The following is a 14,948-nucleotide window of genomic DNA, read 5'->3' on the forward strand; positions in this document are numbered from 1 at the left end:
GGAATAAAAGAGAAGGTTGTTCAAGAAAAACATTTCAAAGCCACATTTGCACAGCCTAACTCACCGTGGCCACAGGACAATGAAATCAGTTTGAAGTACCAGAATGCAGATATTTAACTTTAATTACATGGGCTGATGTGAAGGATTATGAGACAAAATTAAGAAAGGAACTTAGACTGGAAATCAAGAAAAGAATTCCCAGTGTTGCTGGGTTGTATTGCGAAATTTCCCAGTGTTTTCAGAAGAGCTGCCCCTCGTAGCCTTTGCAGCTTAATTAGGAAACAATGTGGATGGGACCTATTGGGCCTTAAAAGTGTGAGGGGGCCGGGGGACTGGGCGGGGTCAGAGTGTTGAGGGCACAGGCAGACCTGTGTCTCGCTTCAGGAGCACGTCATCCACGTTTGGGAGGAGACAGGCTCCCGGTTCCACAACTGCCTGATCCAGCTGTACTGTGAGAAGGTGCAAGGTCTGATGAAGGAGTACCTCCTGGCCTTCCCTGCAGGTACCAGTTCTCGTAGAAAGTCGGGGCCCCGGCCTCAGGGGAAGCTGAGCCCCAGGATGCTGTGAGTGACGTGGGAAGCAGACCTCTCCTGGCCTCGGGTGGGCAGGAAGTTCCTCAGAGCCAGGGCAGGGAAGTGACCCGGAACAGGAGACTCAGCAGCCTGTCTGGGTCTGGGCATCTCTAATCGTCTTGGCATCTCCCCTGGGGGAGGGGGAAGGAACAATCTCTTCAAGATAAGGAACAGGTTTGCCTCCCAGACTGTTTCTCTAGACAGTTTTTTTGATTTTGGTTTTGTTTTTTCACCTCAAGCTGATGTTTGGGGCCATGTAGAGGCCATAACCTAGAGAGGCCAACTGGAAACGACTCTGGGGGCCCTTTCTGATGATGGTGGTGACGTCACTGAACCCCATCCCCTCGTTTTTCTTAACCCCTCGCTGCTGCCCAGCAGCATCCTTTCAGGTCGAGCTTTGTTTCCCTTACAGGCCAGACTCCAGTTCCTGCTGGAGAGGAAGAGGGTGAGCTGGGAGAATATCGACGGAAGCTCCTTATGTTCTTGGAAATTTCCAGCTACTATGACCCGGGCCGGCTCATCTGTGATTTTCCTTTTGATGGTGAGGGCTGGGTTGGGTCCAGAAGCTGCTTTAGCTGACGGTAGTGCAGAAACTGAACTTTCTCTTTGCCAGCTCCCCAAGCCTCTCACAAGCTGGGCCTGGGAATAACCACATGTGTAGGCGAGTGCTCCTGCTCTGCTCCTTCGGAGGCCTCGCTTTTGTACTGTGGCTGAGGAGTCTCTTGGGGTGTGAGCCACATGCTAATTGATAGCAGGTTCAAACCTGTCTGTTGCCTCATACATGTTCTTGCCCACACTCATTATTCAGCAATTGTTGTAATTTGGCATAATTTGTCTAAAAAAGACATACCCGTCTGATGTGTAAGCTCAGTGAGAACAGAGACAGGTGCTTATTCCCCTTATTGGAAGAGCCTCGCACATGGTAGAGTTGGCCGTGGAATGGGTGAACTTGCCCGATGTGGAAGTGCTCACAAAAAGATGGGATAGAGTCCCTCCTAAAGTAGTTCCCCCCCCCCTTTTAAAAATTTTAGTAATAAATCCCAAATAATAAAAATATTTCCTCCCCGTTTAAGTTGCTCCAGTGTCCATCTCTCTAATAGTTAGCCCTGGCCCTGTGCAGGCCTAATGGTGGTAATGGTTACCTACGTTCCTCTTCTCCACAGGCCTCTTAGAAGAACGTGCTCTCCTGCTGGGGCGCATGGGGAAACATGAACAAGCTCTCTTCATCTATGTCCACATCCTGAAGGACACAAAGATGGCTGAGGAGTATGTTGGCCCTGCCATCCCCGCTCCCCAGGGGCCTGAAAGCAGGTTCCCCAGAGAGACCAGTGGCGTGAGAGACTAAGGGAGCCACCACCCCTCCACTCGGCCGCAGGAGGGAGAGTCGCCTGTGCTGGCCTCTCATTTTGGCTGCCTTTGGGCTGCTCGTGCAGGCGGCATCGATGACCTTTCTCTAAACGTGTCCCTCTGGCCTTGTCTAAGCATTTTCTCCTTTGCAGGTACTGCCACAAGCATTATGACCAAAACAAAGATGGCAACAAAGATGTAAGTAGTGGCCCTGGCCCGAGAGAAGATGCATGGCTTCCCCTGTCCCCCCTGGCCTTCCTAACGTCCTCTGGTTTGGCCGCAGGTGACAGACACTAGTGTGAATTGCTAAGACAAGATGGCATGGGTCAGGGCACCGACTGAATTTGCCTGTACATCTTAAGGGATTGACGGGGTGCCATGTCCTGGTTTGCCTGGCATAGCTCTGGCTTCCCTCTGTTGTCATCCATGTGATAATGAGTGGCATCCTCGCCCCTTTACTCTCAAAAAAGTCCTGACTTGTATTATAAACGATGTGGTTAGTTAGCCTGTTGAGAAGGAACCTCAGATGTGCTCTGTCGAGACTGCACACGGACTTGTCAATGTCGGGAGACATCTTTTATTGCCATGACCGGGGGCAGTGCTTCTGGGATCTAGGAGGTAGAGGCCAGAGTTGCTGCTAAACGGGACAGCCCAGCGAAGAATTATCTGGCCCAAATGTTAAGTGCTGAGTTGAGAAGTCCTGTGGCACCGGTGCCAGTAGGAAGTGCAGATCTTACCTTGGCTTAATCCTTGCCTGCCAAAACATGACAGGGTCTCGGCCTTCAAAGCCAAAGGAAATGAGGGAGTGCGTTGTGTCATTTCGTCGTGCTGGCATCCTGACAATGGTTAACAAGCAAGGGAAACCACAATCCTTAAATCTTTACACCTTCAGTTGACTCTGACTTTACCAAAACCTTTTAAAAGGTGAAGATGATGAGTTTTAAGTGCTCCATGACAGCTGTTATTATAGACCATCCCTCTTACTGGGCGTTCTGGGGGGTGCTGCCAGCCTGACCTGTGTGCCTGTACCTGTGTGAGACAGGTGTATCTGTCCCTGCTCCGGATGTACCTGTCGCCCCCCAGCGTTCACTGTCTGGGGCCCATCAAGCTGGAACTGCTGGAGCCCCAAGCCAACCTCCAGGCTGCCCTGCAGGTCCTCGAGCTGCACCACAGCAAACTGGACACCACCAAGGTCAGCTCTTCTCCGGGGGATGGAGGGCGCTTGCAGGGAGCACGGAATGGAAAGGCGGTGGAGAAACGGCCTGGGATTCTCCAGCTCTGGGCTTCAGCCACTCCCTCAGTCTCACTCCTGTCTTTCCCATCTGTTCGCATCCTTAGGCCCTCAACCTCCTGCCAGCGAATACTCAGATTAACGAGATACGCATCTTCCTGGAAAAGGTTTTGGAAGGAAATGCGCAAAAGAAACGGTTCAATCAGGTGCTCAAGAACCTTCTCCATGCAGAGTTCCTGCGGGTATGCGCCTGGCAAACCCTCGGGTGGGTTAGTACTTTCTATTACGAGACAGTTACCACATATTCCTCAGGACAAAAGCAGACCTTAGCCAAGTGTTCTCATTAGAGCAGTGGTTCTCAATCTTGGCTGCGCATTAGAATCACCTGGGAATCTTTGTAAAATCCTGATTTCTGGGCCTCATCCCCCGGAAATTCTGTTTCTTTGTTATTAATGTTGTGGCCTCACCCCATAGCAAAGAAACAGAATTCCCGGAGGATGAGGCCCAGAAATCAGGATTTTACAAAGATTCCCAGGTGATTCTAATGTGCAGCCAAGGTTGAGAACCACTGGGCTAAGGGCTTGACAGGTGCCAATAAACATTAATTGTGCTACACACTTCAATTCTACATTTTTAAAGTGGTTGCTTCATTCTTACATTCCATGAGATGGCAAGCTCCAAATCCAGTTGGCCCCAAGTTTATGTCTAAGAAAGAAGAGAGAGCTGCATTTACACCAGCAGGTGAAGTGCATCATCACGGAGGAGAAGGTGTGCATGGTGTGTAAGAAGAAGATTGGGAACAGGTGAGCCTGCTCGCGCCTCTGCAGGGTCTGCTCTGGGTGGGCCACACTCTGCCCTCGAACCCGAGGGGAGAGCACAGGTGCTGACTGTCTGGGCATGTTTAGCTCCTGAGGCCCGAGGGCACAGTCCTCGCTGCCAGGAGTGAGCTTTGAGGATTTAAAAGCCTGGAATGTATGGCTGGGGCTGTTGACTTCTTGCCCATAAAGCCCCTCCCTTCTGGCAGCTAGAAATTGTGATGTAGCCAGTGGGTGTGAGAGTTGTATATGGGGAGGAGGTCCTTATCTTTTAGGGTTGCACCTTTGAAGGAAGAAAAAGACGTTTCAACCTGCTGCCTCGGGATTTGAGTAAAATCCTGAGCCAGGATCATACTGTTTTAAGGCATATACTCTAGTCGATCCCCTTTCCCTCAAAGGAGAGTAATTTTCCTTTTTCTTACATGGAAGAATGCTTTTCTTTAAAAAGACCTAACTCTGTCCTTTGTTAGAATTAGCCCGAGGCTTGTTCTGAAGAGCATCGTCGCCTCTCATAAGCCGGTGCCAAGCCCGCCCGGTGCACGGCCCTATTCAGCCGTGTTTCACGTTGATGACTTAACAAGAACCTTCATGTACTCCAACTCCGTGGACCTCATCCTCTGTTCAGTTATTGGACAGAGATGATGGCTATGTGCATCCAGAGACACTGGGAGAGGCTGCTCTTTGTGGGGAGGGCGGGCTGCTGGGATGGCTTCCGGGTAAGTGCCCGTCCTAGGTAAGAAGTGGTCTCTGTGGGCAGTCACTCCCAAGTCATTTGTCTTCTCTGCAGCGCATTTGCGAGGTACCCCAATGGAGTGGTGGTACACTACTTCTGTTCCAAAGAGGTGAACCCGGCAGACACCTGAGCTCAGTGTGCCCAGGACTCAGCAGATGGACAGCTTGGCCACCCCAGAGAGGGAAGCAGGTGCCGCCGTAGGAGTCGGGGCCGCTGCCACCGCAGGTGTCTCCCCGTTTGGACACGTTGGCTACCTTACGTCCTGGAGCATCTCTGAATTAATCAGACTTGTGGTCTGGTGCCGTCAGCTTTTTAATAGAAAAAGATTAGATAAACTTTATAAACCAGGATGCTGCGGGCAGTTCCAGGGAATTTAACGCCTGCTTGGACTGGAGGAGGTGGTGACGGGCGGGCACCGTCTTGCCTTTGCATACCAATCACCTGAGTCAGGAAACTGCCTCCAGCTTCTGCAACCCCAGTGTTCATTCGGTTTTGTACCAAGTCGCATGCAGGACTTCACAGGGAGCCCTTAGCATGGCCGACGGAGTCCGTGAGGAGAGCCAGACACTCCTTCTCTGGGTCACAAGTTACTCTCCATGGTCACTGTGCCGTGTCTCCCAGGAGCCTCCCACTCCCACCTCCCTTTTCCCATGTCCTTTTCTTTTGTGTTTCTCTCCCCTCACTGCTCCATTCTCTTGCCCACTTTCCTGACACCAGGAATAACTAATATTTAAGCAAGGCAAAGTGAGAAGCAAGGGGAAGTCCACTTTCCAGGGCTACACTGATACTTGACGGTGAGGTGTGTAGTGAATAGGTCCTCCTCAGACTGGACGCTCGGCCTGGAAACTGAGCAGAGTGTCGTTCTCGGCCTAGGAAAGGGCCTGTGCACCTCCCTGAGGGCCGAGTGTGACGGTAGCTCTAGGGATGGACAGCAGTGCACAGGGTGAACGACCTCTTAGGCTGCCATCGGCAGAGGCTCCTGCTTCTGTTCACCCACCAGCCATTCAGGCAGGTTAGTTTAGTCTTTGTGAGTGAGCGCTCTGTGCTTGAGCGCCTCTCTTTCCAGCCACTGTGACCCACTTACAGCATGGCCGGGCCGCCATTCTCCAGCCTGGTTTCGCAGAGGTTGGAGGGCTGCACCGGGATATCGTAGGCACACAGGAATAACCAGACCAGGCACTGACAGTGACGTGGCGTCAGACATACTTGTGAGGTGCTCGGGGACTGCGCGAGTGCTGCAGACAGCAAGAACTATCACCACCAGACCCACTGAGCACTTGTGTGGGGGGAGACCCTGGCTCCCAGAGGCACCAGGGGTGTCTGGCACTGCAGGCGGAGGACACGCGGGAAAGGGGTGCACCCTGTCCTCCCTGGGGTTTTGCAGTGTCTGAGGGTGAGTGACGGTGCCCAACACTGACCCACTGTGCTGTTCGGGGCCTGTGCTGCAGACGGACTTGCTGGTGGTGTAGACTAGGCTTCTCCCAGCACGTGCTCTGTGGAGGGTCTGAAGGGACAGCGAGTGCCGGTGGCACCTTCACAGAGATGGAGGATTCTGCCAGGTTTTGGAGGCCGAGCAGCACTTCACAAGAGCCACCGTCCCAACTGGCCACGCTTGCACACAGGAAGCAGTGCTGCCTTGGCCGTTCTAGCGAAGACCCGCCTCCTCCAGGAGCAGCGGTGACATCGGCAGGCCCGCCCTCCACTGTGGCAGAAACTCCCTACCATGTGAGCCCTGCCTCCCAGGTCTGCTGTTTCTGTCTTCCATTCCCACTGCCTGTGGGGCACATCTGTTTGAAGCACTAGAACAAAAAATGTGTGTTTTCTCTCCTGCTGGATACTTAAACGGCCCAGTTTTCCCCGATTCCAGCCTTCCTTCCCTAGACTGTGCGCTCTGCGGTGGTGTGGAAAAGGCTGGCAATGAAAGCTCTGTAGTGAGGACTGATGAGGGTCTCGCATAATAAACATCGTAAAGTAACTAACCAAGCCTATCTGGGTCTCTTTTTCCCCCTTCCCGTGGAGTTTGATGAAAATAATGAGGATCATAATTTAGCTAAGAATTGAGAAGAGTAAGCCCGTAAGTGACCATGGAAAAGGTCAGTGTGACCCGTCTGTTATGTGTCTCAATCTGTGCCATCCACCGCAGAGCAGCAGATGGATCGACAGCACAAGTGGGGACGTTCCCAGCATCACCGTCTGCTGGACACACTGGCACCTAGTGAATCCCAGGGCTGCATGCCTCTTCCTGCAGCGCATAATGACTGGGAAGGCCAGGGAAGCTGTGGAATTGGTAGGATTGACAGACCCAGTGATGCTTGAGAAGTGGGGACGTGTTGGACCACTTTGGCCAGTTCCAAAAAGACCATTCGATCCTTTATTCCCCCACACGAGCCTTCTGTGGCCATTCTGAGCTTTCTCTGGGGATGAAAAACATCTAGAACTAAGAGGCATAACTTGACTGAGGCATGGGCAGATGAACCCAGGAGAGTGGTACAGCCCAGAAAGCACTCGAGTCCATCAGGCTATCTGCGCCAGGCCAGCGGGCTCCACACCCGTCCCTCAGGCTCCTCTGTGTTTCCCAGCCTTCTGTATGCTGCCGTAAGGTCACCATGGGGTTGGGCTCTAGCATTCCGGAGACCCCAGCACAGGTCTTGGCTTCATGCTCCAAATTGAGTAAACAGTCCCTCCCCTTGAGGTCCTGGGAGTTTCTGGTCTGAATTTGCTTCCAGGGTTTGTTTTAAAGTTGAATCACCTGTTTGTTTTTCTCAGTCTCCACCTCCTCCACCTCGGGGTTTCGGGAGAGGAGTGGATGGAGATGACTGGGTCTTGGTTGAGGAACAGACATGTATCTTCCAACAGCTCACTGCCCAGAGATGCTTTCTCCCGGAGCTGTGCCTTGTCTCGGCCCCCTGGATGGTCAAGGTCCACAGAAAAGGGGATATCACAGACCATCCGTAGCCTAAGGTATGGGGCGCGGCTACAGGGTTTTGGACAGGTTCAAACCTCGGCCTAATGAGAGGGCACAGTCCTCTCGTGGCCACATGCAAGTCCCAGCTGGAGGGCAGAGGCCCCCCCCCCCCCCCCCGCACAAATACAGCCAACAGCTATGGTTGTAAGCTTGAACCTGTGGTCCGAACACGTGGCCCCACGTGCTGTGTGATAGAGTTCAGGTGCATGTAGTTGAGTGGGGTTGGAACTCAGGAGAATGCTGTAAACTTGATCACGCCCCTACTTTGCCTCGTGCCATCTGCTATAAAATAAAGCCACCGCTTGTGGGCGCTGTCTCCTCATCAGGGAGCAGCGTCCCACCGAGACCCAGCTTTCATTCTCTTGTCTGTCTTTCCTTAATCCTCTCCCCCCCACTCAGGATCCCCCTTGGCCGTGCTGGCGCGGCACACCAAGGTTTGTGTTGGTCAGCAGAGGACCTTCAAGCCTTTATCTCCAGTAGTTTAAGGACTGGCAGGCCTGCTTTTACCTGCCCTTCCTCTAACCTGGACCAGCTAGATATTTCCACTGGTGCAGGAAGAGAGCCTGGGCAGAAGCCACAGGGAGTCATGAGGTTGTGAATATCTTCAGGATATGGGTGGGCCCGCCTTACCTTTGGGTCTAAGGCGTGGTGCAGGTCTTGCACTTAGCAGCTTCTCCTTGGAGCACAAATGAGGGCGTCCAGGAGAGATTAGAAATACCTGAGCCAAATGAAACACTGAACCAGGAACTTGAAAGGTATTGGTTTTAGGCTTTTTCTGATAGAGGAGCCTGGCCTCCCGACGCAGCACCTCTTGGCAGCTGTTCCTTCATCAAATCAAACCATGGGGAGTGGTGGGGTGGGGCTCAGGAACCTAATTTACACAAGCAGCCCAATGATAACCAACCAGGGTCTGGATTGGGAACCAGATTGCCTCCTGCCTAGGGAAACTGGTCACTTCCTGGAGCCGGTCAAACCCCGCCTCCAGCCCCAGGGCCCTCCCCACCCCAGTGCTACCTGTCAGACCTGAGCTAGCAGTGATCGTACGCAGAAGCAGAAGCGAGGAGGGTGGCTCTGGAAAGCAGACAGCTTCTTGCTGGGAAGTGGGCTGCCTGGCCATGCTCTGGGCGCTCTGGCCAAGGGGGCTGGCAAGCAAGGGGCTGCCTCTCCTGGGGGTAGTGTTGCTGCGAAAAAGAGAGAAGAGGGGACCTCAGTGGAGTCGCTGCCGGGTAAAGTACCTGCTCTTCCCCGGGAAATGTGGACTGGAGGGGTCCTGGGAGTGCAGTCCCCTGTGAAGACAGGCCAGCCCAGTGACTGGGATTTGATCTGGGTGGGACCAATTTCCTCCAGACAACCTGGGGGAGTTTAAATTAGAGAGGTTGGCCAAGACCTTGGCTCTTGAAAATAATCCCCTCAATTAGGAATGGAGGGCTAGGGCATGTGACACTTCGGCTGGGTTTGGCCCAGAATGCCTAGTCTGGCTGTTGGGTTTTTAGGAGATAGACTCACTCCAAGGAGTTGGAGTCTGTTGCTATGTCTCCTGAGCCCAAGCTGCAGTCTCCTTAGCAACTGGTCTGACCTGCACCAGCCGAGTGATTTTTGGTTTCCCTTCACCTGCCCAGCCTCCTCGGCCATTCAGCCCTCGTCAGGGAGCTAGTGGGTGGGATTGATCACATTTTCTTCTAATATTTAATCTCCTTAAGCACCTCACAGCACCTCTCCAGCTACAGCAGTGGCACTGCGGTCTGAGGGGAGTGCAGGTGTGTGGTGCATGTTAACTAATAATAAGCAAAAATGGCTACATGTATTAGGCCAAGCACTTTATATGACTTCTTATTGAAAGCTCACCACAACCTTATGAGATAATCATCATAATCCCCATTTTAGAGATGGGAGACCTGAAGCGTACAGAAATCAAATAACTTGCCCAAGGCCATCCAGCTAGTCCATGGTGGAGCTTAGATTTGAAGCCAGCCCGACTGATTCCAACATGTTGAACTTCCAGTGCCTGCCCTGCCACAGCCTCCCAGGTCCCAGTGATCCTGGGCCAATCTGCTGCTCTGTGATGAGAGAGGGAAGCAGCGGCACTTCAGGGAGGTCAGGCCCCACACCCTGCTCATTGGAACTGAGTCCCCGAGTTCTGTTGTTTCAGCGGGAAACCCACCCATACTATGACCTCCAGGTGAAAGTGCTGAAGGCCAGAAACATCCAGGGCAAAGACCTGCGTGAGTGACCTTCAATTCCACCTTTTCTCCTCTTCCTTTCCCTGAGGCCTCTGCAGAGCTCAGCAGGGGCTGTCCTGAAGTGAGTGAGTGAGTGAGTGAGTGAGTGTGTGTGTGTGTGTGTGTGTGTGTGTGTGTGAGTGTGTGAGTGTGTGAGTGTGTGAGTGTGTGTGTGTGTGTGTGTGGAGTGGGCAGAGGGCTGGTGCTGACTGTGAAGGGAGGTGAGGGAGGTCAGGCCACAGCCTTAGAGCTGGCAGGTGGGAGCTGGAGGGTAGCACTGTGCAGACCCTGACTCCTCCCTGAGCCTAGCAAGTAGAGCGGTGACAGCCTGGGAGAGTGTGACACCTGCTCTTGTCAGAACCCTCCAGGTCAACGCTCACACTGGCAGGGGAGTTTGTCACCTGAATCAAGTCCTTTCTGGGAGTTAATTGTGCAGTGGTCTGTGCTGCCATGTGATCTTTCCAATTGGCCATGGCAGGATTTCCATTCAGTTGGATGGGAGGTGTCACTGGTGAAGCAGAGTCAAGGATGAGGGCTCTCCCTCCATCTCCCGCCCCACCCTGCCACCTGGGCAGCCTCCTCTCCTGGCTCTGCCCCTTCTTCCCACCCTAGCCTCCTCCAGGCAACCTTTTCAGCAATAAGAACTTAAAGCTAGGACTCCTTCCCCACCCCCGCAGTGTCCAAAGCTGACTGCTACGTGCAACTGTGGCTGCCCACGGCATCTCCCAGCCGCGCCCAGACAAAGGTGATAGACAACTGCAGTGACCCTGAGTGGAATGAGACCTTCCACTACCAGATCCATGGCGCTATGAAGGTGAGAGCCAGTGAGTGGCCGGGGTGACAGGGGGTGGGGGAAATAGGGCTTCTTCAGGGTGCCTGCCCTGCCTCAGGCTCCCACGTCCTGCCCGCCCTGAATCCAGAATGTCCTGGAGCTCACCCTCTATGACAAGGACGTCCTGGGCAGCACTGAACTCTCCCTGCTGCTGTTTGACCTGAAGAGCCTCAAACCTGGTCAACCCCACAAACACACCTTCCTACTCAACCAACAGGTGAGCTGTCCCACCTGTGCCAGCAATGCGCTGAGCTCAGGGAGAGGACGCCCAGTCGGTCAGCAGAGACCAGGCCTCCAAGACAGACCCTCCATCCTGCACCACTGATCCTACCAGGGGGTCCCTCAAATAATTCTTCCCTGAGTAAAGTCTACATGTGAGCTCCTTGAGGGCAGAGCACTTTACCTTGATCATTGCTGAATCCTCAGCTTCTAGCACAGCGTCCGCACAGTGTTCAATGGATGAAGCTTCTCATGGAGATGCCACTATCCTTCCTGTCCCAGGGAAGCCACACACGGCTCCTCTTCTTGCCCCTGGGCGGGGGGTAGGGACACTCCCTGAGGCTTTCGGAGCTCTTTGAAAACTGGTGCTTCCTTGCTCCCTCCATTAGGATTCACAAGAGCTGCAGGTGGAGTTTGTTTTGGAGAACAGGTGAGTCCAAGTGGAGCCCATGTCCTCCCATTTACTCTGAAGTCACCGACAGCTCCTAGCTGTCAGTCACCAGGTCCTCTGCTGGCCTGGCCTGAGAGGGGATGTCCTGGTCTCAAGGCAAATTTGAGTGTTGGCCAACACCCACCCCTACCCCCTAACCCTGCCACGCTCCCCAGGCTCTCCCGACTGCTTTGGTCACATTATTATAGTAACAGCCACCTTGAGGGGCGCAGATAGCCAATGAGCCCACCATCCTTTGCAGCCAGGTGCCTGCATCTGAAGTCATCACCAATGGCGTCCTGGTGGTAAGTAGAGGAGACACCAGCTTGGGGCTGTCCAGGGCTGGGAGCCATGAGGAGTCCACCATCGAGCCCATCGTACCCACTTGCCTCTCTGAAGACCACTCGACCCATCCTCAGAGTGGAGGTGTGCTGGGTAGGCATCTGAGTGGACAGCCTAAAAGCCAGCCTTCCTACCTGTGCACCGCACATTACTCACTCAGAACCCTGTCTCCTGCAGCTGAAGGAGCCTTGATCAGGCCTCCCTCATCTCTCCTTTCGCCTCCCCGCCTACTTAGTGGCTTTCCCACAATCGCCTCTCTCCTTTCAACCCAGAATGAACCCCGTTTCCTGCCAGGGGCCATTTCCTCTGAGTCCTAGGTCTGGGGCTGCTACAGAAGATCCCTGCCTTCAAGGCATTGGCTGGGAAATTGCTACCTGGACACTGCCCCAGATACCCCCTTCCCTTCCCCCTCTTGGTCCGGGCCCCATGCAGGGTGATGTGTCTGTCTGGCTCCCATGGGCCTCTGCTTTCCTCAGGCTCAGCCCTGTCTGAAAATCCAAGGCACCCTTGGGAAAGATGAGACAGCTCCACAGCAACAGTATGGTGAGTCTGGTCAGTGGCCTTGGGTCTCTTCTTCTCTCTCTTGGGGTGTTGAGGGGCTGCTGATTTCAAGAAGGTGGGTCTGGGCAGAAAGTTTTTAATTTTCACCACTTAAAGCTGACCAAAGATGAAACGGATTGCCTCCGGAAGTAGTGAATGCTCGTCCCTGGAAGTTTTCAAGCATAGCGGTGGTATCAGTCCAACTACTCTCTGTAAGAACTCCCTCAAATCTCAGTGGCAGACAGCAGGAAGCATGTATTTAGCTCACACATCTGGTGGTCAGCTGGGGCTGATCTGGGCTGGGCTTGGCGGGAGTGACCTGGCTCTGTAGCATGTGTCCAGTGAGCCACAAATCTCCTCTCCCCCAAAGCCATGAGGTTCTTAGGGCAAAGGCACAAGCCCCGTTGAGCAAGTGCTTTTAAGCCTTTAGTCACGTCAGGGCCACTAACATTAAGTCGTCAAAACAAGTCCCAAGCCTGCCCCTAAAGGTGGGGGGCAGGGAATTTAGTCAGCCTCTCAGTGGGAGGAACTGAAGTCACCTGGTAAAGAGGGAGAATTCCAGAGTGAAGAGCTGGGCACACCCACGCATCTGCCACAGAGGCAGCCTCCCTGGAGGGGCGGATGGGGAGGAACAGAGGCTGTGTGACGGCTAAGGTCCCCTGCAAGGCCGAGAGGCTGCCAGTCAGCCTCCAGGATGGGTCGCACCTGGGTCACATCCAGCACTCATTATGAGTCAGACATTGTGCTAAGCACTTGACATGTGTTTTATTGTATAATCCTCATCACAACCCTGTAAAGTCGGTGTAATCATTTTCCTCTTTTAATTCACGAGACTGAGGCTCACAGAAGGAACTTGCTTACAGCCACACAGCCAGTGGGTGGTGGAGCCACGACCAAATGCAGGTCAGCGATGCTCAGGGCATCTGCTTTCTCCACCAGATGCAGCCACTTCTCACTGTGAACAGCACATGCATATCAATCCCAGTCCATAACCATGGTGTGAAGGAATAGACTTCCCTTATTTCTCTAACTCCTCCCCCCTGGGTCATGCAAGTCTCCAAGCCTCATTTAATGCCCAGGAGGGTGCACAGGGAGAGGCATTCCACGTGGACCCCTTCTCCTGAGGTGTGTGGGGCCTGGGGTTCCTTTACAAGGCTGCCTGGGTGTCATGCTCAGCCATTCTCTCTGGGGTCTTGCCTCTCCCCCAGAACACTCCTAGGAACAGGCAGCCCTGCTGCTCCTGGCTGCAGGCCTCTCTCCTGGCCTCACGTGCCCTGCTTCTCCAAGCCCCGTATTCTCTCTGTGCCCAGGAACCCACTTCTTTCTTCCACCTCCTCGGCAAGCCTTCTGTGTTCCCCCAAGATCTTACACTTTTTACGCTGGGCCACATCTGGGCCAGCGTTACCAGAGCAACAGGGGCTGCAGGTGGGGGAACCCACCAGTGTCCTTTGGAAACAAAGGACTGAGAAAACTAGGGCCTGGCCACAAATCCCCCCAAGGCGATGAGCACAGAGGTTGAATGGGGGGCAAGGGACAGGGGAACTACTAGTTGGAAACTGGTCATTAATGTAATGATTAACATATGATCATTACAATACAATGTTTGTGAGATGATATTTTATATACTTAGTATAATAATCTCAAAATCATCAGCCCCATTAGCTCTGGGCAGGGGGCCCTCCCCTCCCTGCCTTTCCCACCCTCCCTCAGGTTCCCAGTTCTGACCAGGGCACTTCATAGGTTCCCTGAGTGTCCTTCATGATGCCTCTGCTATGGGTCACGGTGCCCAGGAGTGTTTCAAAGGGGAAGAAAAGGGCAGTTGCTACTAGTGTTGCTGCCATCATGAGACACACACACACCCCTCCCACCCCCACCCCACCCCCTAATCTCACCCACTCACCCGGGCCCTCTGCTCCTAGGCTCTAGGCAGATTCGTCTGGCAGTGCCCGGGGCCTACGAGAAACCACAGCTCTTGCCCCTGGAGCCCCCCGTGGAGGCTCAGCCCCCAGACACCTTTACCTTCCATGTGAATCCAATGCTTCGCTCCAGGTTGCACGTGGAGGTGGGGGAGAAGCTCACGGTTCTGCAGGTGAGTGAGCCCAGAGCTGGGAAGAGGCAGATGGTCAGTGTGCTGGAGCAGCACCTTGGGGCTGCAGAGCGCATGTGTCCTTTGCCCTGGGGGCTCCATGGTGTTTTCTTCTCTGCAGAGCGACCCGAGCGCTGAGCTGGAGGCTCAGACCAGCAGTCTGGGCGAGGGGGGCATCCTGCTCTCCTCTCTGGCCCTAGGTCAGGAGAAACAGCGCTTGGTGGCTGTGGGGAAGGTAAGGCTCCATCTGGGTGTCCTGCTTTGTGATCGACAAAAATGGTCTGGGCCAGGGGCCTGAGAGGAGGGCCACATCTGGGCCAGCGTTACCAGAGCAACAGGGGCTGCGGGTGGGGGAACCCACCAGTGTGCGCAGGGACAGCTGTTGTCTCTTTCAGGGCCAGGAGGTGCCTCTGAGGGTGAAGGCAGAAATGAGGTGAGGAAGGCCCTGGGCTGGGCAGGAAGTGTGGGGGCTCTCCTGCCTGCTCCGCCCAGCAGAGGGGGGAGGGGTGGTGGGGGCGTGTCCGGTTCCCGTGGGATCTTTCTGAGGGGTCCCGTGGAGTGTGGGTCTGCGCCTGTGAAGACTCGGCTTGGCCGAGGCTCTCCTCCACCGAACAGTC

The 14,948-nt window shown here is 54.1% G+C and overlaps 2 protein-coding genes across 2 annotated transcripts in view; both read left to right on the forward strand.

The window, feature by feature from the left end:
- Positions 1 to 6,677, forward strand: part of VPS39 (VPS39 HOPS complex subunit) — a 39,414-nt gene extending 32,737 nt beyond the window's left edge. The window contains exons 19-26 of the mRNA XM_015557525.1: positions 385 to 502; positions 985 to 1,113; positions 1,736 to 1,838; positions 2,072 to 2,117; positions 2,962 to 3,111; positions 3,258 to 3,394; positions 3,864 to 3,953; positions 4,753 to 6,677. Of these exons, the coding sequence (XP_015413011.1) occupies positions 385 to 502; positions 985 to 1,113; positions 1,736 to 1,838; positions 2,072 to 2,117; positions 2,962 to 3,111; positions 3,258 to 3,394; positions 3,864 to 3,953; positions 4,753 to 4,828 (849 nt within the window). The 3' untranslated portion in view covers positions 4,829 to 6,677. The remainder of the gene's footprint in view (positions 1 to 384; positions 503 to 984; positions 1,114 to 1,735; positions 1,839 to 2,071; positions 2,118 to 2,961; positions 3,112 to 3,257; positions 3,395 to 3,863; positions 3,954 to 4,752) is intronic.
- A 2,015-nt stretch (positions 6,678 to 8,692) lies between these two features.
- The window catches only part of PLA2G4F (phospholipase A2 group IVF), a 14,318-nt gene continuing 8,062 nt past the window's right edge, over positions 8,693 to 14,948 (forward strand). Inside the window, 10 exon segments of the mRNA XM_006778063.2 lie at positions 8,693 to 8,889; positions 9,813 to 9,885; positions 10,560 to 10,696; positions 10,803 to 10,931; positions 11,323 to 11,363; positions 11,626 to 11,668; positions 12,182 to 12,248; positions 14,165 to 14,334; positions 14,453 to 14,566; positions 14,727 to 14,770. Of these exon segments, the coding sequence (XP_006778126.1) occupies positions 8,779 to 8,889; positions 9,813 to 9,885; positions 10,560 to 10,696; positions 10,803 to 10,931; positions 11,323 to 11,363; positions 11,626 to 11,668; positions 12,182 to 12,248; positions 14,165 to 14,334; positions 14,453 to 14,566; positions 14,727 to 14,770 (929 nt within the window). The 5' untranslated portion in view covers positions 8,693 to 8,778.

The sequence above is a fragment of the Myotis davidii genome, unplaced genomic scaffold, assembly GCF_000327345.1.
Source record: "Myotis davidii unplaced genomic scaffold, ASM32734v1 scaffold46, whole genome shotgun sequence".
Taxonomy (NCBI): domain Eukaryota; kingdom Metazoa; phylum Chordata; class Mammalia; order Chiroptera; family Vespertilionidae; genus Myotis; species Myotis davidii.